A 22235-nucleotide genomic window follows, 5' to 3' on the forward strand; every position below is an offset into this window, starting at 1 on the left:
AAAGAACTGATCTTATCCAGCAACACACAAGAGTCTCCTGATAAAGTTCACCCTTTGACCTTCACTGGATCCCCTGTAGAAACTGTCAGCCGTTTAAACATCTGGGAGCTGTGACTGATGGCCGCCTGAACTTCACACAGAGAGCTGACTGGATTTTTAAGGAAGCAAACAGAGATTGTATCTTTTAGCACTTTTAGTGCTTTGACACCATTTACCATGATGTGTGACACAATGCACTTTTACTAGGAAGCTTTTTATCAGCCTAAAAACATGTTGTGAACTCAAAGTGCAGCCAAAGTGAGCTGAGGAGCTTTAACCTCCACTACATCCCTGGTTAGCAGGATGAAGGCGCCCTCTTGTGTTGTGCATCACTTTCCACACTTCACTTGTTAACCTGCTGTGATGTTCACTGCAGGAAGACATGGAAACACTTCACTGAGCCTTTGGCAGCTTCAAACAGCATCAGTAAAGAGACATTTAAATAGATGGAATATCACACTATGTCACTTTGTTTACAGCAGTCACACCCTGTAACACTGATGCTGCATTCAGGTCACATGGGAAAGACGGTGAAGAAGAGTTTCCAGCTCACAAAGATTCTTCCCATCAGATCTCAGGTTGTAAATAGTATTTGGGAATATTAGATTTGAGGCTGGAGGTTAAAATGTCTCTGCAGTTTGAACCCTGAACATATTTCAGGACAGAACAACGTTTCTTCTCTTATTTCTGGTGTTTTGGCCCATTCCTAAAAGCCCCTGTCCATCAGCTGGAAGTTCTCAGTTCAGAGGTGGGAAGTAACGAATTACAATTAGTCATGTTACTGTAATTGGGTAGTTTACTTGTGTACTTTTTGAATCAGTTTTTTAAATCTGTAATTTTACTTTTACTTAAGTAGCCTATTTTTTGTTTCAAGTATTGTACTTCACTACATTTTCAGTCACATCCGTTACTGAGTAAACAAAAAGTGCAAGTAAAAACTTGCGACCTCTTTGGCTTCAAGAGATCAGCACTGACCGCTGTCATTCATCAAAAAAACAAGTTTTATTTTTTTAGGTTTTAACTATCACTCCTTGCCTCCTTGGCTGCGGTCTGCGATCATTTTCTAGTTAAGTAGGCCCATGTAGTAGCCTATGTAGATTTATAATTATGGATTTATGCTTTTAGGAGTCTGTTCACATTGATATAAGCTAATAGTCCAGCCTCCTCAGTGTCTGCCTAGAAAAATCGGTGCCCCTGAACAAATATAGGTTAGTCGAGGACCCCTGATGTAGAGTTCAGTTCAATAATATTTGTACCATTCTATTGGTAGTTAAAAATAAGTTTACAGTTTGGTAAGGTACTTTGCTCAAAATAGCCAAAAGGATAGGTGATAGGTGCATGATGAAATCCAATTTTGGTTAGCTTTAACAACTTGCTGGTAACTATTTATTTATTATACTAACACTTATAATATCCCATTAAAATGACCACTTGTTTGAATGTAAATAGTCTAGTGATATGATTTCACAAACAGCCCAGTGTTTCCCATTTTCCCAGTCCACTGCGGCCTGTTATAGTCTAATAATAATAATGAAGCGAAAACATTCTCAAAACTTCTCATTTTAACATTGATTTGGCAAACTAACAAACTTATTAAATCGCAATAGACTACTATTTAATATAACAAGTAGCAGTGGCGGTTCTAGACCAGTTTTATTGAAGGCCGGTTCATAGAAGTTAGTATGGCTTGTTTCTACTTCTGCCACCAGTATGTCATTTTTCATTTCTCTGGTAGAGTTGAGCTTTGTCTTCTCTTTCAGCTTCTGCAGCTTGTGGTTATCCATTCCACCCTTCTTTCCTCTGTGCGTGTGTGTGGAGAAAATGTAAAACTGAAGTCAAGAGCTTTATACTGGTTATACTGGGCAGCTTGCAGATGTGGGAATAGAAATGGATGTAAAGAAGAAGGATGCTGAAAATAAACAGGTTTAATAAAACTCCTCTGGATAAATAAAACATGAATCAGTGATATTTTAATGTTATTAACAGCTGACCTCGTTGCAGCAGAGGGTTGTTGTCCTTCAGAATTAATAAAGTTGGCCTCTAGTAACTTCTCACTAGTAACTTTTCCATTAATTACTAGAAACTATTTTTCAGTTACCAGTAACTCATCGCACATTTTTACTATTTAAATCACTTTTCATTAGTTACAATAGAAACTGATTGAATAGTCACTACTAGTAACCATTTCCATTATGATAGTCACTATTATTTAGCTACTATTTTCTCTGTTACTAGTAACTATTCGATTCTTAATAGTCAGAATGAAAATGTTACTATCAACAAAGCATTTTACTATCATTAATAAATGACCGGTGTTGTTGTTGTGTTACTAGTATCTTAGTTACTAGCAACTAATGAATAAGTACTAGTATCTAAATAATAGATACTAGTAAAATGGAAATAGTTACTTTTAACTAAGGAATAGAAGATATCTGAACTGCAGAGACCAAAATATTTCAATGGAAATAGGAACTAGTAACTAGAACTTCCTCTGTGCTCCTCTCAGCTCTCTCTCTTCAGACGGCCGTCCTTCTCCAGGTCCAAGCAGACCAACGGCAGGGACCAAACCCCAGCGGAGGGGGTCGTCCATGGGGACGCGGCCGTCCAGGGAGAGCCTCCCTCCTCTTCTGCCGCTGAGAGTCCCGGATACAAAGAGAGGCGGAGCACAGCAGAGCGCTTTGCCCTCTGTTTCGTTGGCCCCAGATCACATATTTGAGGATATTGAAAAGCTAATAGGAAAGAAATTACAGACACATTTTTACACACTGCTGGCTCAGCTAAACTTAAATGATTTCTTACTGTTTCTCCACTGTTTTAATTCTGTGTAAAAAATCCTCTTTATTGACTAAGAGCACAAACAAAATGTTGGTTGTAAAAAGCACCAAGCTACAGAAAACTCTGCTCATTTCTCTGTGACAAAGCTGTTTTAGTGAGGAAAACTGAAAGGACAGAGACTGACTGACAAACGCTCTTCTGCTCTAAACATGAACTCTGTACTTTGTGGTGTTTCAGGAGGAAACTGCCTCAGTTCTACTCTCAGATTAGTTTCACATGTTCTCCATCAGCTCTGTATGAAACCCTGGAATGAAGACGAGAAGAAAAGACTTGGTTCATGTTTGTTTATTCATCATGTAAACCTTCAGTTTGTTCACACATCCCATCAGTAAAGTCTGTTAAATGACTCTTGTTCAATGATTTCATGCACAGATTCACTTCATCCACACAATCAGTGTGTTTGAGCAGAATCTCAGCTGTCAAAGAAAAGAATGAGCTCCTTATTGATTCTGATCAGGAGAATTACACTTTAAAATACCTCACAGTCCCTCATTTGTACGTCTCTTCGGACAACAACAACAACAACATTTGGTCTGCCAAACAAATAAATGTGAATGTAATTCTAGATTTCTTTCCAGAGTGAGAACAAAATCTCTGAGATAAAGGAAGGTCTGCTGCTTTCTCTCTTCAGACCCATGCAGTGGAAGAGAAACAACAACATACAAATACATCAATCCAAATATTCAACAAACATTTAGAGCTCAGACAAGTTTCCATTTTCATGCAGAGAAAAGTCAGTTCAGGTAAACAAAAGTCATCCTGAGCAGTGATAGCCTCCATGGCTAAACAGACACAGGAAGGAGCGCCGCCTAAAGAAACTCAAACATTTACACAGCAACTAATGACAAGACCTCAAAGTACCGCCCACAATGTTTGATTGACAGGTCAAGGCCACAACAATCAGCTCTCAGCAACAAACATGAAGACAAAATAAGTTGAAGGATTAAAGCACAGAATTTAATTTGTTGAACCAAAAGTTATAACTGTTGTTCTGATAATGTAACGCCCAAGATTTATCATTTCCTCCAAATTCACATTCATCCCAGCTCCCTGCTCTGCTGATGTTCTTGTAGGCGACTGCTACGTTAACTCCTGTCCCTCTCCACTCCACCTCCCAGTAACAACGTCCAGTCAGACTATCTCTACTCAGGACCTGAAAACATCCAGTGAATCTGTCTGGGTGATGAGAATAAGACTGTTCTACTATCATGAATGTTGCTTTTCTGTTCCCCTCGGATAATAACAGCTGTGTGTTTGCTGTGTTTGGATCCAGAGTGATTTCACATGAATATTTTAAGAAGTCAGCTCTGGTCTTGGGCTCTGGTTCTGACAGTAAAACATCCACATCAGTCACTGTCTTTAAGATGTTTGTCCATGTCTCTGTCAGAACGTCCTGTAGTTTATCTCTGACTTCTGACACAGCCGCTGTCACATCCTCAAAGTAGCGCAGAGGACGGATCTTGATGCTGGATGAGTCTGTAGATTCACTGAGTGCTGACACTGAGGGGTAGTTGTGTAGAAACTGGGTGTGATCCTCTGTGTGTGAGAGCTGCTTCAGCTCAGCGTCTTTCCTCTTCAGCTCAGTGATCTCCTGCTCCAGCTTCTCCTGAAGCTCTTTGACTCGACTCACTTCAGTGTCCTGCTGGGATCTGAGCTGCCGCTTCACATCAGACCTTCTTTTCTCCATCAGACGGATCAGCTCGGTGAAGATCTTCTCACTGTCCTCCACTGCTTTATCAGCAGAGCCATTGATAGCCTCCACCTCCTGCTGAAGCACCTTCACATCTTTCTGTCTGTCCTGGATTCTCTGCTGGATGTTTTGTCGACTCACCTCGAGCTCTCTCTGCCTCTCGGTCCTTTCTGCTGCAGCTGAGACTGTGTCGTGGCCTTTATGTTCATCCACAGAGCAGAGATAACAGATACTCTGCTGATCAGTACGGCAGAACATCTTCATCACCTCATCGTGACGAGAGCAGATGTTCTCCTGGAGCTTCTTGGAGGGCTCCACCAGCTTGTGTTTCTTTAACGGAGCCACATCATAATGAGGCTGCAGGTGTTTCTCACAGTAAGAGACCAGACAGACCAGACAGGACTTGAGGGCTTTCAGTTTTCTCCCAGTGCAGACATCACAGGCCACATCTTCAGGTCCAGCATAGCAGTGATCAGCAGGAGCAGCTTGGAGTCCAGTCTTCTTCAGTTCCTCCACTAAATCTGCTAACATGGTGTTTTTCAGCAGGACAGGCCTCGGTGTGAAGGTCTGCCTACACTGAGGGCAGCTGTGGATTTTCTTCTCATCCTCTACATCCCAGAAGCTTTTAATACAGTTCATGCAGTAGCTGTGTCCACAGGGAATAGCCACCGGATCCTTCAGCAGATCCAGACAGATCGAACAGCAGAATTTTGCTCGGTCCAGCTGAACTCCTTTCTGCGCCATTTTACCTCTCAGTGGCAACGACTGTCTGAGTTTCACTTCCTCAGAAGTGCAGCTAGTTTGAGCTCTGATCTAAACAGGATGTGTTTCTGCAGTGAACGGGGCCTTTCAGCTCCTGCACTTCACCACATGTTGGTTACACCCATCTTCAAACTGGAGATCTGAAGTCAGTGAGAACCAGAAGCCAAACAAACACTAATAAAGGCGATCAGTTCAGCTTTTTGATTTGAAATGATGTAATGTGTGTAAACGGTGATGAGGACTGTAAACACAGGTGCATCACAAGCGCCCATTTTATCACCTTTGTTGTTTAAAATCCAAGACTTCCACTTTAACTTCCTATAGTGTGCTGATTACGTGGCCCTGGTTGGCCAACTGTGTGAGGGGGACTCTGCAAAAGATGGCCCATATTTTAATCATGTAGTTTCTCTGCAGCAGTTGTGTGAGGCGAGTGGGTTTAATAAATTGAGGTGAAACCTAAGAACTGATCTTACACACTGCAAAAACTAAAATCTTAGTACGATTAGTTATCTTAATTAAAGGCAAAATATACTTGTTTTTTGTCTGACAAGATATTTCTTCTTACCAGGCGGCTTTTATGTTAGAGAATTTCACTTGTTTCAAGTTTTTTTGGCCTTAAGTAGCAAGTGAATCATTCTTTTTCTGTTGGCAGATAATTTTGCTTATTTTAAGTAATTTTCCCCCAATTCTAATGCTTTTTTTCTTATTTTTGAGAGCTCAGTTTTTGCAGTGCAGGGCTGTGGTACACAGGCAGCACAGGAAACAGAACTGATCAGTTCACAACTCATAGCAACTGTGGGTCTCTAGGTTTGAGTCGTTCATTTGTCATGTGACAGCTCGTACAGTGGAGCAGGAATGAGCTACTCGTCCATATAGGCGAACTAGGCAATTGCCTAGAGTGGCACTTTTGTAAGGGTGGCAAAATGTGTGCCAACAATTCGCAAAATAGGCTATGAATTGCTGAGCTGCCTCTGCCCCGCCCCCTGCACGAGTCATGACTCAGGGTCAGTACAAGGAACTAGCCTACTGCAGGATGTCTAAACGACTGAAATTATCTGGTTGTGAATATAAAAAGAGAAGACTATTGAAGGAGAAAGCGCACCAACAACAGAGGGGTTCGTTGTTAAAATATATTGATCCAGGGAGTATTTGCAAGAATGACACACCTTCAAGTCCATCACAGAACCAAGAGACCACTAGCACAGCTAACGTTAACGCCCTTGTTAACGTTACTTCACCACCACCATGCCCATGTGCGCCTCTACAAGAGGCATGACCAGAGCAGGCACTAACCCGCCTTCAAATCTACCGTCAAGTCCATCGCCATGTCAGGAGATTGTCAAACCCGCTAACGTTACCAGAATTTCTACAGAAGAAGAAACAGCAGGTGCTAGCAGCATCCCGAGAGCAGATGCTAACATTAGCCTGCCTTCAGATCTACGGTCAAGTCCACCATCACCAGGTCAGGAGATTGCTTACTCAGCCAGTGACATTGTTCCACAAGAAACAGCAAATGTCAGCAGTATCATCGGACCTCAGACAGCTGAACAAATAAATGTACACAGTGAGGATACTTTTAATGATCCCAGTAATTGGCCAACAACAGTAACCCAAGGACGTAGAGACATTTTAATTGAGAGAGGACCATATCAAGTCAAAGGAATTGATTTTCCCAGAGACAGTGCACACAGAAAGTGGAGAAAGGCTGGAAAGGCCCTGGCTAGTTTATTCAGTGAGTAAAGATGTTACGTTTTACTTCTGCTGTAAACTTTTGTGGAAGCGAGAGAAAAATCAGCTCTTGGAAGAGATGGTGTTAAAGACTGGAAGAATTTGTCAAGCATCCTTAGCAACCATGAAAAATCAACTGAACATATTGAAAGTTTGTTGTGAAGTATGGGGACAGAGTGGATCCAAACGCAACTCTGGGGATTAACAGGTTTTATTTGGGGAAAAATGGGGTTGAGGGACTGGAGTTGAGGGAGAGGTGGATTCCAGGGAAATCAGGCACGGGGAACCAAGGAGACTGAGACCGGAGAGCCAAGGAACACTAGGGGCCGAGGAAGAGAGTAGGCACGGGAGAACTGGGAGGACGCCGTGGGGGAAGTCCGAGGGAGAGAGCAGGTGAACGAGCCCAGCTGACTTGGCTCAGGATGAGGGTAAGTGAACCTGGGGAGAGACCGACAGAAAAACAGGGTCAGACACAGTAGAGACAAAGCACAGGGAAATCGAAAAGATGCTCAATACTTGTGAGCTCGAATGGTGAAGTGGCACCGGGTAAGAAGCGACGACGATCAAGCAGCAATGGAGTGGAGAACCAGGGTAGAAGTAGCCTACTGTGGGAGATGGGGCTGATTGCTGGCAGGTGTGGCAGGCAGAGGAGGTGGCTGACGAGGTGCAGGTGCGGGTCATTGGCTGGGCTCAGGAGCAGAGGGAGAGAGAGAGAGAGGGAGCACACATGGGGGAGGAGACACAGGGAGGCAGGCAGAGTACAGAGAAAACCAGGGAAAAAACAGAATCGCAGACAAAAGAGAAAAAACCAGGACACTCACCGTCAGCCGGGCAGCCACCACAACAAAGTTTTCATAAATGGAAAGAGTTGGACATAAGATCGGTCCCGCAAAACACCATAGATGCACAAAATCAGCGGAAACTTGCTGCCGAAACAATACACTGGCAAAATGTGTTGCAGCGGTTGATTAGTCTCATCAGAGTAATGGCTATGCAAAACCTGCCATTCCGTGGTAGCACAGATAGATTATTTGAGCATAACAATGGCACTTTCCTGAAACTAGTGGAGATGATTGGTCTTTTTGACAGCGTTATGGCTGAACACATGAGGAGAGTGACTTCTAAAGAAACACACGTTTACCATTTAGGCAAAGATATTCAAAATGAAGTCATTGCAATGCTGGCATCCCAGATTCAGCAGGAAATTCTCACGATGCTGAGGTCAGCTAAATACTTCTCTATCATTTCAGATTGTAACCCCGATGTAAGCAGGAAAGAACAGATGACCGTGATTGTATCAAACATGAGAGGTAAGATGTCTATGAAGATTCTCAGTCATCCAGGTCATAGTTATCCAACGAAGGTTAAAGTCAAGGGCAACTGGACTTGGTTGAAGATACTGGAAGACATTTCGTCCCTCATCCAAAGGATGTCTTCAGTTCTGACTGACTGGCAGGGAAACTCAGTTATTTAACCTCAGTGGGGTCGTTTGACAGGATCGTCGATACTGCTGATTCGTTAGTGTTCCTGGTTGCTGTAACAACAGTCGTTACAGTCGTTAGGACTACTGGAGGCCAAGACTGAACGACCATCGTTGGTATCTTCACCTGAGGCCAATAGGTTACGTTTGTTGAGTTTCCTGGGAAGTGATGAAGGACAGCATTGTAATAGGTGGGTAAGCGGTGGCGTAGACCCCCTCCCCTGTTCAATGACGGCTTCTCGACCCTGGTGTAGATGCTTCCTTGCTTTTCTTGTGTTTGGGTGTGCGGTCTTTGGGGTGGACCAGCATCTGTCTTAGTGTGTTCTTGGGTTTAAAAAACAGGGATGTTATGTTTGTTGAAAATCCTCCTGAGTTTCTCTGATACTCCAGACACGTATGGAATTACAATGTTGTTGCGTTTGACCTTCTTTTCCTCCTCCCCTGTAGTTTTGTTCTTCTTGGATCTTGTGGCTGTCTTCACAAAGGTCCATTTAGGGTATCCACAGGCTGTAAGTGCCCCCTTCAGGTGGTTCTGTTCCTTCTCTCTGGCTTGGGCGCTTGTTGGTATGTTTTCCGCTCTGTGGTGCAGTGTTCTCATGACCCCTAGCTTGTGCTCCAGTGGGTGGTGTGAATCAAACAGTAGGTATTGGTCTGTGTGTGGGGGTTTTCTGTAAACCCTTTGGATGAGGGACCAAACGTCTTCCAGTATCTTCAACCAAGACCAGTTGCCCTTGACTTACCTTCGTTGGATGAGAGGTAAGCATAGTGGTGTGCAAAAAAGAGTGCTAGACATAAACCCAAGGGCTTTTTATGTGCCTTGCAGCGCCCTCTCTCTTAACTTGGTAGTTAATGATGCAGCGTCATGTTGTCTGCAGGCAGTCAACTTCTTTTCAGCTTTCCAGGAGGTTTATAACTTTTTCCCTGCTTCCACCTCTCGCTGGGACGTGTTAAAACAGCACATAAGTGAGCGTGGCCTCACAGTCAAGCCTTTAAGTGACACGAGATGGGAAAGTCGGGTCGATGTGCTCCATCATAATGTGGTATGACATTTTTTATGAGATAAATGTGACCAGCAAAATACTACAGACGACGAGTCTTGATGTACCTCGTGCAGTGGCACAGCTGAACTTGACAAAACGATTCCTGGTGGACTATCGCGCAGACAGTAGTTTTGAGAGAGTCCTGTCCAATGCAAGAGTATTGGCAGAGGCTTTGGAAACAGAGGCCCGCTTTCTTCCACCAAGTGCAGTGCGACCACGAAAGAGGAAAAAAAAAATTCACTATGAAGGAGAGGATGAGGCAGTGATGGATCCACAACAGGATTACAAAGTGTTTTTCTTTCCAGAACACTGGACTGCTCTATTAATGCTGTTGAAGAGCGTTTTTCTCAACTCCAGGAGCACGGGAACACATTTGGGCTGTTGTATGACATTGCATCCATCAACGAGAAAAACGCTACTGACGTTCTCCAAGAATGTACAGCGCCGGAAAAAGCCCTGACACACGGAGACTCCAGAGATGAGTTGACTGCTTTGAGTAGATGTCTACCAGCTGGAACTAAATCCCTAGACGCACTCAAGTTCACATGTGATAATGGGATGGAATCAGTTTTTTCCAATGCTTTTGTAGCTTCTCACCCTTCCTGTTACAGTGGCTTCAGGAGAACGCAGTTTCTCAAAGTTGAAACTAATCAAAAACTACCTTCGCAGTACAATGAAACAAGACAGACTTAATGGACTGGCAACAACCTCAATAGAACATGAACTGGCACAGAGAATGGAAATAGAGGAGGCAGTTAAGACCTTCGCTGCGATGAAGGCCCGCCGTGCGCGCTTCTGAAAGGTAAGTTAAGCTTTATTTGTTCTTTAGTCGTTGTTTAAGATGCTGAACCTGCTGATGATATAATGTGCTTACAGACATTTCATTTGTGTGTGTTTTACGCACATAAGAAAGAGAGATTTGCAATGGTAGTTTGAGGAGCTGAAATGTGATTATTTGTAAAAGTGCTGTCATGACTGCTGAAATTAAAATGCCAGCAGGCATAGCCTCCTGCATATATGTTAATATTGTTGACATTTTGGGCACACTCGCCTTGCGCACTATTTGCGTTATATGGCCTATGGCATATTGGTCTTTGTGTGTTGTTGCTGGTTTTGCGTTAGCCTATATGTATGGCATAGGCTATTGGTCTTAGTTGTTGCTGGTTTTGCATTACATGTATGTAATGTAATATTGTAATATTGTTGTTGGTATACCTTGCAAATAGAGGGGCGGCACAATTGTTTTTCGCCTAGAGCGGCAGAAGTGCACTCGCCGGTGTCGTGCCAAGGTAGTTATCCCCGACAGAATGTGTTTCCCCTGCCACGGGAGCGCGCGTGCATTCAGCGGTGAAGGCGGACCTTCGACTTCAACAAAGTGAATGGAAAAATATACCATGTGGATTGTTTAATCTATCGTTTTAGTATTGTTTCATTAACGAGGTTTGCGTAGAGCAAGCTAGCACTTATAAACGTTTTTTATAGGCTTACGTTATGTGTTACCGAACTTCGAATTATTCATTGCACTCAATTAGGAATGTCTACACAAGACGAGCATTTAGTTTCACTCATAAAGCAAACATTTATTTTGCGATAGTCTGGTGATGTTATAACTGACCACGTAGTCGATCACTTTGTCATCCATGTTACTGTTTAGAAGCTAGATTCAGACAGACTGTCACCTTTTCGCTCCTACATACGCCATCATATTGTATCAACATCTTTTTTACCAGTGTGATAAACTCATTGATGCCTGTAGATAAAGTGATATGATTAAATCAAACATTGTTTCAGAGGAATTTACCTATCACTGTGGCCTGTTTGATAACTTTTGAGTTTGTATTGCTGAACTACACGCCATTGGGCAAAAATTTCTATACAAGATGTCTGTCTGATAGTGCTGTAGCTAAATTTAAGGATGTGATTCCATCAGCTCTAAATTCATTATCAAGTCACAAAGTAACAGAGGACTCCTATGCTAATTTCAGTCCCTCCCAAATCGATCATCTTGTTGATAGTGCTGCAGGCTCGCTGCAAATGACTCTGTAGCCCCTCTAAAAAAGAAACTGATAAAACTAAGACGGTTAGCTCCATGGTATAACACTGAAACTCACAAATTAAAGCAAATATCGCGGAAACTTGAGAGGAATTGGCGTTCCACCAAACTGGAAAATTCTCGTTTAATTTGGCAAGATAGTCTTAAAACGTAATGCCAGAGCAGTGTACTACTCGTCATTAATAGAGGAAAATAGGAACAACCCCAGGTTTCTTTTCAGCACTGTAGCCAGGCTGACAGAGAGTCAGAGCTCTATTGAGCCAACTATTCCCATAGCTCTCAGTAGTTACGACTTCATGAGCATCTTTAATGATAAAATTATAACTATTAGAAACAAAATCCACCAAGACCTGCCATCAACTGGCACCGAATTATCTCTAAACTCAGGAACCTTAGAAACAGCTGTAGAACCAGATATATGTTTAGACTGCTTTTCTTCCCTCAATCCTTACCAACTAACTTCAATAATTTCTTCATCTAAACCATCAACCTGCCTCTTAGACCCCATCCCGACTAGGTTGCTTAAAGAAGTTTTACCCTTAGTTAGCACTTCTATACTAGATATGATCAATCTATCTTTATCAACAGGCTATGTACCACAGTACTTTAAAGTAGCTGTAATTAAACCTCTTCTGAAAAAGCCCAAACTTGATCCGGATGTTTTAGCCAACTATTGACCTATATCTAACCTTCCATTTCTCTCTAAGGTACAGCACTGGTGAAAATTACTAATGACCTCCTCATTGCATCAGACAAAGGACCTGTCTCTGTACTGGTTTTATTAGATCTTAGTGCTGCATTTGATACCATTGACCATCAGATCCTATTGCAGAGACTGGAACATTTCATTGGCATTAAATGAACCGCTCTAGCTGGTTTAAGTCCTATTTATCAGATCGATTTCAGTTTGTACATGTTTGTACGATGAGTCCTCCATGCATGCCTAAGTTAGTCATGGAGTTCTACAAGGATCTGTCCTCGGACCAATCCTCTTCACTTTAAATATGCTTCCTTTAGGCAATATTATCAGGAAACATTCCATAAACTTTCATTGTTATGCAGATGATACTCAGTTATATCTATCGATCAAGCCAGATGACACTCATCAGTTAGCTAAACTTCAAATGTGCCTTCAGGATGTTAAAACCTGGATGACCTGTAATTTTCTAATGTTAACCTCAGATAAAACTGTTATTGTCCTGGGGCTGAAGCACCTCCGTGACGCATTATCTAAAGATATAGTTCCCTTTGATGGCATCGCCCTGGCCTCCAGCACCACTGTGAGGAATCTTGGAGTTATCTTTGATCAGGACATGTCGTTTAAGTCTCACATTAAGCAAATTTCAAGGACAGCCTTTTTTCACCTACGAAATTCATTTAGTCTATAGCAACATCACCTTTACTGTCTGTACCTCTGTGTGTGGATATTGTGTAGGCTGCCTCCCTCCCCTCTCCATCCCTCTCTTTTCTCTATGTTCCTCTCTCTCTTTTTCTCTCTCTCTCTCTCGCTCCCCCCCCCTCTCTCTTCCTCACCCCAACCAGTCGAGGCAGATGGCCGCCCACCCTGAGTCATGGTTCTGCTCGAGGTTTCTGCCTCTTAAAGGAAGTTTTTCCTTGCCTCTGTCGCCTAGTGCTGCTCTTGGTGGGAATTGTTGGGTTTCTGTATATAACGTCATAGATTATGGTCTAGACCTCCTCTTTTATGAAAAGCGCTGTGAGATAACTGTTGTTGTGATTTGGCGCCATATAAATAAAATTAAATTGGTCCTCTCCATCATCCACTGTGTCAGTTTACTAATAAATAAAACGTGACAACAGCAAATGTTGGCAAACATGTCAATATCATGCAGATCTATGCTGAAACTCAAACATTATGATTTCATTAGTAGATGAATACATGAAAACAAACTCTTTAAACTGTCAAACCATCAGTGCTTTGTAGATTAAACTTGCCTTGTTTGACACCTGATGATCTTTTCCTCTCTGTGTTTTGCACCGAGTGTTTCTGTCTCGTTTGATCTCATTTATTGATCCAAAGGCTCAGCTAAGAAGGCTCGCTGCTACTCCTTTAGTTCATTTTCTTGCAGCCAAACAGAAACTTGGCCAGCTGTCCACTGTTGTGCCATGATCTGTTAAGACAAAACACTTATTACATCATGTGTGCCATGGCAGTAATTAGTATTAGGGCTGCAACTAACAATTCTCTTTTTATTTTGACACATTTATCAGATAATCATGACTTATTATAAAATGTCAACTGTCACAAACGCTCATCAGACGTTTCCATTTACACTTCCTGCAGTTCACAATGATACAGAACAGGAAAAAGCAGCAATTCTCAAAATTGAAGCTCTGGTGCACAACTCACAGTATCCAGTAAATCTAATGGTGTGGAATCATGTTTAACAACATGGAGGGAAGGGCTCGTGCTGCTCGTAATGCTGATGCTGAGTCATCTGTGCCTCAAAGCCACGGAGAATATGGAAATCCAATCTCAGCCAAAGGTGTTTCTGAGTCTCATCTGACAGACACTAAGCCAAAGGAAAGGAAATCTGCTGCACATGTTGAATCACAAATACTCCAGCAGAGAGCCATCGAGCTCAGGATGGCTCAGAACTCAGAGCCTGATGTTTCAGCACCTCACTTCTTTGGAGGTTTGGAGGTGCACCTGCTCCACATGTTGCTTGTGGTCATTTGTCGTCCAAAATGGCGAGGCAAAATCTGTTGGAACAACTGTTTGGAAATGAGCAAAGAATTGTTTCAGCTTATTTGGACAAAGCCCTTCATGCGCATGGCCTCTTTATAAGAGCATGCTGTAATGCTCTGGATGAAATACATGTCTGAGCAGTCATAAAGAAATCACCACACAAGCTGAGAGACAAATGGAGAATGTCTTGGGTTACGTATGTAACCCTTGTTCCCCGAGAAGGGGAACGAGACACTGTGTCGGTGACGACACTATGGGAACGCCTCTGGGCGTGGCAGGGCTGAACTATGAATGAAACTACTCCAATCCTATTGGTGTTACTAGAACGGTAGTGTGTGGCGGCGTAACCGGAGCGTAACCGGAACAATAGCCCTTTCTATGAAGCAAGGCACTCCAGGCGGGGTGAGGTGTGGCAGACCGACGCGGTGTCTCGTTCCCCTTCTCGGGGAACAAGGGTTACAAACGTAACCCGAGACGTTCCCCTTCGAGGGAACTCGAATTGCGTCGGTGACGACACTATGGGAACGAGATACCCACTTAGGCCGCGCCGAAACCCCGCCTGCCCCCAGCGTGCAGAACCTGACGGCATGACTAGGAGGAGAGCGCACGGGTGCCGGGTGCAGAAGGTAGGTCTAGCCTGTAAAACCGGATAAAAGTGTGAGGGGTGTCCTAGCCAGCCGCGTCACACAAATCCTGGAGTGACGCCCCTGCGAGGAGGGCCCTAGAAGCCGCCATGCCTCGAGTAGAGTGCGCCCTTACGGCCATAGGTGAAGGCAAACCGCACACCTGATAGGCCAGGGAAATAATCTGAACGATCCAGTTGCTGATGGTGTGTTTAGAAGCGGGGAGCCCAGCCTTGTGGGACCCGAAACACACCAGCAACTGGACTGCTTTCCTCCGCCGGGAAGACCTCAGAGTGGAAATACTCTCTGACAGGGCAGAGCAGACGAAGTCTCCCGTCCTTCACCGTCACATGAGGTGGGGAATGAGACGCCTGCAGCACCGTGGACCCTGCCAGTCTGGCCGGAACCTTAGGGACATAACCTGGACAAGGGTGCAGGATGGCCCTGACCCTCCCCGGGGGTAAACTCCAGGCATTGGGGACACCGAAAGTGCCTGGAGATCCCCCACTCAGAGAGATGATAGTGAGGAGAAAGGTCATCTTAAGGGTCAGGTGCTTGGCCTCAGCCGACTCCAGGGGTTCGAAGGGGGCCTCAGCCAGCGCTTCGAGAACCACTGCCAGGTCCCAGGTGGGAACCCTGGAACAAGTCACGGGTCTCATCCTCCGGGCTCCACGGAGGAAGCGCACGACCAGTGGAAGCCTCCCCAAGGGCCGAGGACGACATCTCAATGCCGAACCGCTAACTCTCGTGACTGGGCCAGGACGAGCCAGTCGTCAATGTAGTTCAGTATGCGGATGCCCTGGAGCCTCAACGGAGCCAGAGCTGCATTCATGCATTTGGTGAACGTGCGGGGAGATAGTGCTAGGCCGAACGGAAGAACCCGATACTGGTAAGCCGTGCCCCCGAAGGCAAACCTCAGGAACTTCCTGTGAGAGGCACGGATGGAGATGTGTAAATAAGCGTCTTGCAGATCTATCGTGACAAACCAATCCTCGGATTGGATGTGACTGATGATGGCTGGGATGGTGAACTAAATCTGAATCTGAATCTGAATCCTGAACCTGAATCTCCTCAGAGATTGGTTCAGGGACCGGAGATCCAAAAATCGGACGCAATCCTCCGTCCTTCTTGGGAACCAGGAAGTATCGGCTGTAAAAGCCGGCTCCTTTGACTGGCAGGGAAAAAAGGGTCCCCCTACTCGAGGTCTCAGGACCTCTTCCCCCGCCGAGACTGAATGACGGTCCTCAGATCTGTCTTCCCACAGCCCCCCGGGAAGGGGGAGCTGTGGAAAGAGCGCCGTCTTGCGTCCCACGTTGGTTGAGGGGGATCCCGCGAAGCGACGCTCTGCTTCTGGCTGTGGCGGTAGGTGCTGGATGAAGGCTGCGTTCGCCTTTCCTGAGGGGGAGATATCGCTCAAACGCCTCTCCCCTAGTTTTGGCGTGCTGGAACCTGTTGACGACAGCATCCACTGCTTCGCCAAACAGGCCAGAAGGCGAGAGTGGCGCATCCAGGAGAAAAACGCTCTCCTTCCCCGTAGTCCAGCCGGGGGAACGTAGACAGCCGCGCAGAGAAGGGTTTATTAAAAAATGGTAGGGGCCGACGTGGGGGTGGTGCTCGGTGTTGCAGAAACCGCTCATCTAGTTTGCTGCCTACCGATGGCTGCTGCACCGCCTGTGGCCAATCAATGTGCAGGTTGGCCAGGGCCCGCATCACCACTTCCAACAACTCCTCGTATCCTGGCAAGGGCTGATGACATTCCGTTTCCTCCATGCTAAGCAAATCTAGCTCCTCAGAGCCAGATCGTGTCAGTCTCTCTGGACTCACCCCTCGAGTGGGAGAAACCGAGAAAAGGACGAGGGGAGGAGGATTCCGCGGACGAGGATCGCGGGGGCCTGTGCCACGAGGGGAGCGCATCCGACCATCCTCTAGGAAAAGAGCCGCTCGAGACCTCAGCACCCTCAGGGGCAGGGCCTCGCAATGGTCAAAGGCAGCCCCCTCGAGAGCCGCCTGAGCATGCGACATCCCCAGGCATGAGACGCACATCCCATGGGTATCACCCTTCGTGATGAAACGCTCACATGGAAAGACACACTGTCGGAATCGCTGTCAGAATCGCTTCGACATGATCTGCTGCTTCGTCTCGACGTCAGGTAGGATAATGGAGCTTCCAAACATAGCCAGAGTGCCTGCTGAATAGAAAGAAGCTAATGTGTCCTATGTGCCGGCGTGCTTCTATACCCACTCCGGTTACGCAGTCACACACTACCGTTCTAGTAACACCAATAGGATTGGAGTAGTTTCATTCATAGTTCAGCCCTGCCACGCCCAGAGGCGTTCCCATAGTGTCGTCACCGACGCAGTTCGAGTTCTGTCGAAGGGGAACAGTGGCTTGTGATATTCAGGAGATGCGTCATCATAGAGCTACTTTTCCTGACGTTGTGCTCTTTGTTGGAAAAGAGAGATGTGATGATGAGACTGCCTTCCTGAAAGAGCCTGAAATCTGTTGTGGCTGCTTGGGCAGAGGGCACATGAGTAAAGACTGCAGGAGGTGACTGTCATGTAAAGTATGTGGATCCAGACGTCCCAGCATGCTTCATGTTCACCTGAAGGAAAAGGGAGCAGAGACGGAGCAGCAGGTACTGATACCGACAGCAGTGGGCAGGGCTCTGGTTGCTGCTAAAACAGTGCTGAAGCTGGTGAGCCTGATTACAAACTCTCCTTCCTTCCAGTCAAGGTCAAGCATAAAAAAGGCTGTCAAGTTGTGGAGATTTCCATCTTTCTAGACTAAAGGAGGTTCCAGAGAGATGCCCCGATTCATCCAGACTCTGGAGCAACGGCCTACAGATCCAGATGGTTTGAGAGAACCGGCAGAACAAGATGATCCTGAGGTCACAACAGATATCAGCTAATGCTGTTTGTGCCAAAGAAGAAAGTGATTCAGCTGATCAAGTCTGCCTCGTCCTGGAATCACCTGAAAAGATGGTGGGCTGGATCTTCAGATTCAACAAGTTGCTCTGAAGTCTCTGCAAGAAGAGGAAAGAGGTCAGTGCACTGCTGGCTCACGCAGGCTCAGATGAGAGGATGTTCTGGAGGAAGAGCTGCGGAGCGTCAAGGATTAATTCCCTGTTTTTCTCTCTGCGGAGGAGCTGAGCGAAGCTGAGCTGGAAATAATCACATCTAGTCAGATCTGCTCAAACTGAGCCAATGAAGCTGAACAGAACAATCTAATGATGGTAGCTTCATGGTATCAGGTGCAGGCTGACAGGTGTGCTGTTGTATCATCAGCCGTTTCCCCCAAAAGATCAGGGAGAAGATAAACGAGTGGACTGTGCCCATTCACTGTCTCACCTGTGTTGTTTATTGTCGTCACTTCTCACAGTTTGCATCGTCTGTTCCATCAGAGTCCTTCATTTAAGACACAGACTTCGGACTTTAAAGACAACAACGCCTCTATAGTTTGAATGTTCCTGCTTTCTGGATAACTCGCTCTGTGTTTCTTCTTCACTGTCAGTTACCTTCCATTCAAGCTCAACTTCAACTCTGTTTGTCATTTCATCCAAAACAAAGCAGCTCAATAAAATATCGTTTCTCACAGGAACGACGCTGAAATGGTGACAGGCTTAATGCAGGGAGTTCATTTAGAGCACATATGCAGTGAAAATATTAATACTTGGTGCAGCGTACTGGTAGTATTTCACAAGAAGTAGTACTGCAGTATCTCACCACAGAGGCTCGTTGTAGTGAAGGGAAATATTAAAAAGTTCTTGTCCTCTGTAATTAAACAGCAGGTGGAGCCAGACACACACACACAGACATCTGTTAAACAGCCATCACTGCTGTTATTGCTGAACCAGGTCAGTGAACGCACCTTGGCCCATTTGAGCGAGGACTTGATCCCGTCTCTCTGTGGATGCATCTGGTCCACGTGGATCCTCCAGTACTGCAGACCGACACACAGACAAGAGACCAGTCAAACACCTGACACAACAGAGAGCATGCTGGGAAACTACAGTGTCAGGCTGTCATCATGTCCTTTAACTCATCAAAACTGCATATTTCACACTGAGCTTCATAACATTTATTTGTGCGATGTTGCTGTCAACACTTAGACTTGTATATATTATTAGATCCATCATATTGATCATTCTTACTGTAATAATAAGTGTCTGCAGTAATGCAGTAGGTGTAGTAATGGTAGCAGCAGTGGAAGTTTAGCATGTTTTCATCATCACAGCTGATTTATAAAACAACATTTTATTACCACATTCTGCTTTGGGACTAAATCAACAGCCAGATATCAGACTGCTGCGTTCAGGGACCACTGGGACATTAAAGTGTCAGATCAGCACAGAGACACCTGCCTGCTGCTTTTTCTCCTCACAAGAGTCTCAGTCTCTCCCTCAGTTAGCAGCAGCTTCACTTCCACTCAGAAAAGCACTTCTTCCAGCTCACACCTGCTCACACTTTAAACTGAAGTGCTGGAAAAGGTGGAGTAACTTTAGCTGTGATGGAGCAATAAATCAGTCCCAGCTGACAGGAACCCTCATGGTGCCTGTTTTAGATGCATTTCAGACAAACAAACAAAATTGTTTGTAAAAAGCACCAAGTGACAGAAAACTCTGCTCATTTCTCTGTGACAAAGCTGTTTTAGTGAGGAAAGCTGAAAGGACAGAGACTGACTGACAAACGCTCTTCTGCTCTAAACATGAACTCTGTACTTTGTGGTGTTTCAGGAGGAAAACTGCCTCAGTTCTACTCTCAGATTAGTTTCACATGTTCTCCATCAGCTCTGTATGAAACCCTGGAATGAAGACGAGAAGAAAAGACTTGGTTCATGTTTGTTTATTCATCATGTAAACCTTCAGTTTGTTCACACATCCCATCAGTAAAGTCTGTTAAATGACTCTTGTTCAATGATTTCATGCACAGATTCACTTCATCCACACAATCAGTGTGTTTGAGCAGAATCTCAGCTGTCAAAGAAAAGAATGAGCTCCTTTTGATTCTGATCAGGAGAATTACACTTTAAAATACCTCACAGTCCCTCATTTGTACGTCTCTTTGGATGACAACAACAACATTTGGTCTGCCAAACAAATAAATGTGAATGTAATTCTAGATTTCTTTCCAAAGTGAGAACAAAATCTCTGAGATAAAGGAAGGTCTGCTGCTTTCTCTCTTCAGACCCATGCAGTGGAAGAGAAACAACAACATACAAATACATCAATCCAAATATTCAACAAACATTTAGAGCTCAGACAAGTTTCCATTTTCATGCAGAGAAAAGTCAGTTCAGGTAAACAAAAGTCATCCTGAGCAGTGATAGCCTCCATGGCTAAACAGACACAGGAAGGAGCGCCGCCTAAAGAAACTCAAACATTTACAGCAACTAATGACAAGACCTCAAAGTACCGCCCACAATGTTTGATTGACAGGTCAAGGCCACAACAATCAGCTCTCAGCAACAAACATGAAGACAAAATAAGTTGAAGGATTAAAAGACAGAATTTAACCCACTGTCCCTGAAATGACTTCTGACTATTTGACTTTACAGAACTCAGCAGAGGATCCATAATCAGAAAGCCGAATTCCAGCACAGAGAGGCTGAGTGAATGTGGTCTGGACTCTGTGGAGGAGAGTCATGGTTTCAGAGATGCTGTACAAGGACAGAATACCTGCTCTGTGATCCAGGTACACTCCTAATCTGGAGGACCAAGGACCTGAGACAGGAGTTTGGACATTGTTGTACAAAAGGTTATAACTGTTGTTCCGACAATGTAACGTCCAGGATTTGTCATTTCGTCCAAATCCACATTCATCCCAGCTCCCTGCTCTGCTGATGTTCTTGTAGGCGACTGCTACATAAACTCCTCCCCCTCTCCACTCCACCTCCCAGTAACAACGTCCAGTCAGACTCTCTCTACTCAGGACCTGCCAGCATTCAGTGAATCTGTCTGGGTGATGAGAATAAGACTGTTCATCTTTCGTTACTGTTGCTTTTCTGTTCCCCTCAGATAATAACAGCAGTGTGTTTGCTGTTTTTGGATCCAGAGTGATTTCACGTGAATATTTTAAGAAGTCAGTTCTGGTCTTGGGCTCTGAGTCTGGTTCTGACAGTAAAACATCCACTTCAGTCACTGTCTCTAAGATGTTTGTCCATGTCTCTGTCAGAACGTCCTGTAGTTTATCTCTGACTTCTGACACAGCCGCTGTCACATCCTCAAAGTAGCGCAGAGGACGGATCTTGATGCTGGATAAGTCTGTAGATTCACTGAGTGCTGACACTGAGGGGTAGTTGTGTAGAAACTGGGTGTGATCCTCTGTGTGTGAGAGCTGCTTCAGCTCAGCGTCTTTCCTCTTCAGCTCAGTGATCTCCTGCTCCAGCTTATCCTGAAGCTCTTTGACTCGACTCACTTCAGTGTCCTGCTGGGATCTGAGCTGCCGCTTCACATCAGACCTTCTTTTCTCCATCAGACGGATCAGCTCGGTGAAGATCTTCTCACTGTCCTCCACTGCTTTATCAGCAGAGCCATTGATAGCCTCCACCTCCTGCTGAAGCACCTTCACATCTTTCTGTCTGTCCTGGATTCTCTGCTGGATGTTTTGTCGACTCACCTCGAGCTCTCTCTGCCTCTCGGTCCTTTCTGCTGCAGCTGAGACTGTGTCGTGGCCTTTATGTTCATCCACAGGGCAGAGATAACAGATACACTGCTGATCAGTACGGCAGAACATCTTCATCACCTCATCGTGACGAGAGCAGATGTTCTCCTGGAGCTTCTTGGAGGGCTCCACCAGCTTGTGTTTCTTTAACGGAGCCACATCATAATGAGGCTGGAGGTGTTTCTCACAGTAAGAGGCCAGACAGAACAGACAGGACTTGAGGGCTTTCAGTTTTCTCCCAGTGCAGACATCACAGGCCACATCTTCAGGTCCAGCATAGCAGTGATCGGCAGGAACAGCTTGGAGTCCAGTCTTCTTCAGTTCCTCCACTAAATCTGCTAACATGGTGTTTTTCAGCAGGACAGGCCTCGTTGTGAAGGTCTGCCTACACCGAGGGCAGCTGTGGATTTTCTTCTGATCTTCTACATCCCAGAAGCTTTTAATACAGTTCATGCAGTAGCTGTGTCCACAGGGAATAGCCACCGGATCCTTCAGCAGATCCAGACAGATTGAACAGCAGAATTTTTCTCGGTCCAGCTGAACTCCTTTCTGCGCCATTTCACCTCTCAGTGGCAACGACTGTCTGAGTTTCACTTCCTCAGGAGGAAGAGGAAGGGT

General features: G+C 45.0%; 4 protein-coding genes across 7 annotated transcripts in view; 1 reads left to right on the forward strand and 3 right to left on the reverse strand.

Annotated features, from left to right (window-relative positions):
• Nucleotides 1-5399, reverse strand: part of LOC119904331 (E3 ubiquitin/ISG15 ligase TRIM25-like) — a 17825-nt gene extending 12426 nt beyond the window's left edge. The window contains exon 1 of one of the 3 annotated variants that reach the window (XM_038721042.1): nucleotides 5348-5399. Coding sequence is in view for 2 of the 3 variants with exons in the window: in XM_038720961.1 (XP_038576889.1) it covers nucleotides 3837-5308 (1472 nt within the window). In the remaining variant the exon portion in view is untranslated. Of the gene's footprint in view, nucleotides 1-3836 lie in introns of all 3 variants that reach the window. The other 2 variants (XM_038721131.1, XM_038720961.1) reach the window with 2 other exon arrangements.
• The window catches only part of LOC119910112 (nucleotide-binding oligomerization domain-containing protein 1-like), a 1078472-nt gene that overhangs the window by 401960 nt on the left and 654277 nt on the right, over nucleotides 1-22235 (reverse strand). The window lies entirely within an intron of this gene.
• The window catches only part of LOC119881802, a 727332-nt gene that overhangs the window by 120572 nt on the left and 584525 nt on the right, over nucleotides 1-22235 (forward strand). The window lies entirely within an intron of this gene.
• On the reverse strand, nucleotides 3144-22213 carry LOC119903876 (tripartite motif-containing protein 16-like). Of its 2 annotated transcripts, none has more exons than XR_005444632.1 (2): nucleotides 20428-22213; nucleotides 3144-3793 (listed from the first exon to the last, which is right to left on the reverse strand). XR_005444632.1 is itself a non-coding variant. In XM_038720186.1 (2 exons), the coding sequence occupies exon 1, from the start codon at nucleotides 22173-22175 to the stop codon at nucleotides 20496-20498; it is 1680 nt and encodes a 559-aa protein (XP_038576114.1). In that variant the 5' UTR covers nucleotides 22176-22213; the 3' UTR covers nucleotides 3144-3831; nucleotides 20466-20495. The 2 variants fall into 2 exon arrangements, 1 of the variants encoding a protein (XP_038576114.1); XM_038720186.1 differs by having other exon boundaries at nucleotides 3144-3831; nucleotides 20466-22213.

The sequence above is a fragment of the Micropterus salmoides genome, unplaced genomic scaffold (genome assembly GCF_014851395.1).
Source record: "Micropterus salmoides isolate LMB-PRFRI ecotype aquatic unplaced genomic scaffold, ASM1485139v1 Ms_hic_scaffold_1, whole genome shotgun sequence".
In the NCBI taxonomy this organism is placed as follows: domain Eukaryota; kingdom Metazoa; phylum Chordata; class Actinopteri; order Centrarchiformes; family Centrarchidae; genus Micropterus; species Micropterus salmoides.

Excerpts from the sequence above, each read along its gene's own strand:
- LOC119903876 (XM_038720186.1), bottom strand. The coding sequence starts at position 22,175 with ATGGCGCAGAAAGGAGTTCAGCTGGACCGAGAAAAATTCTGCTGTTCA.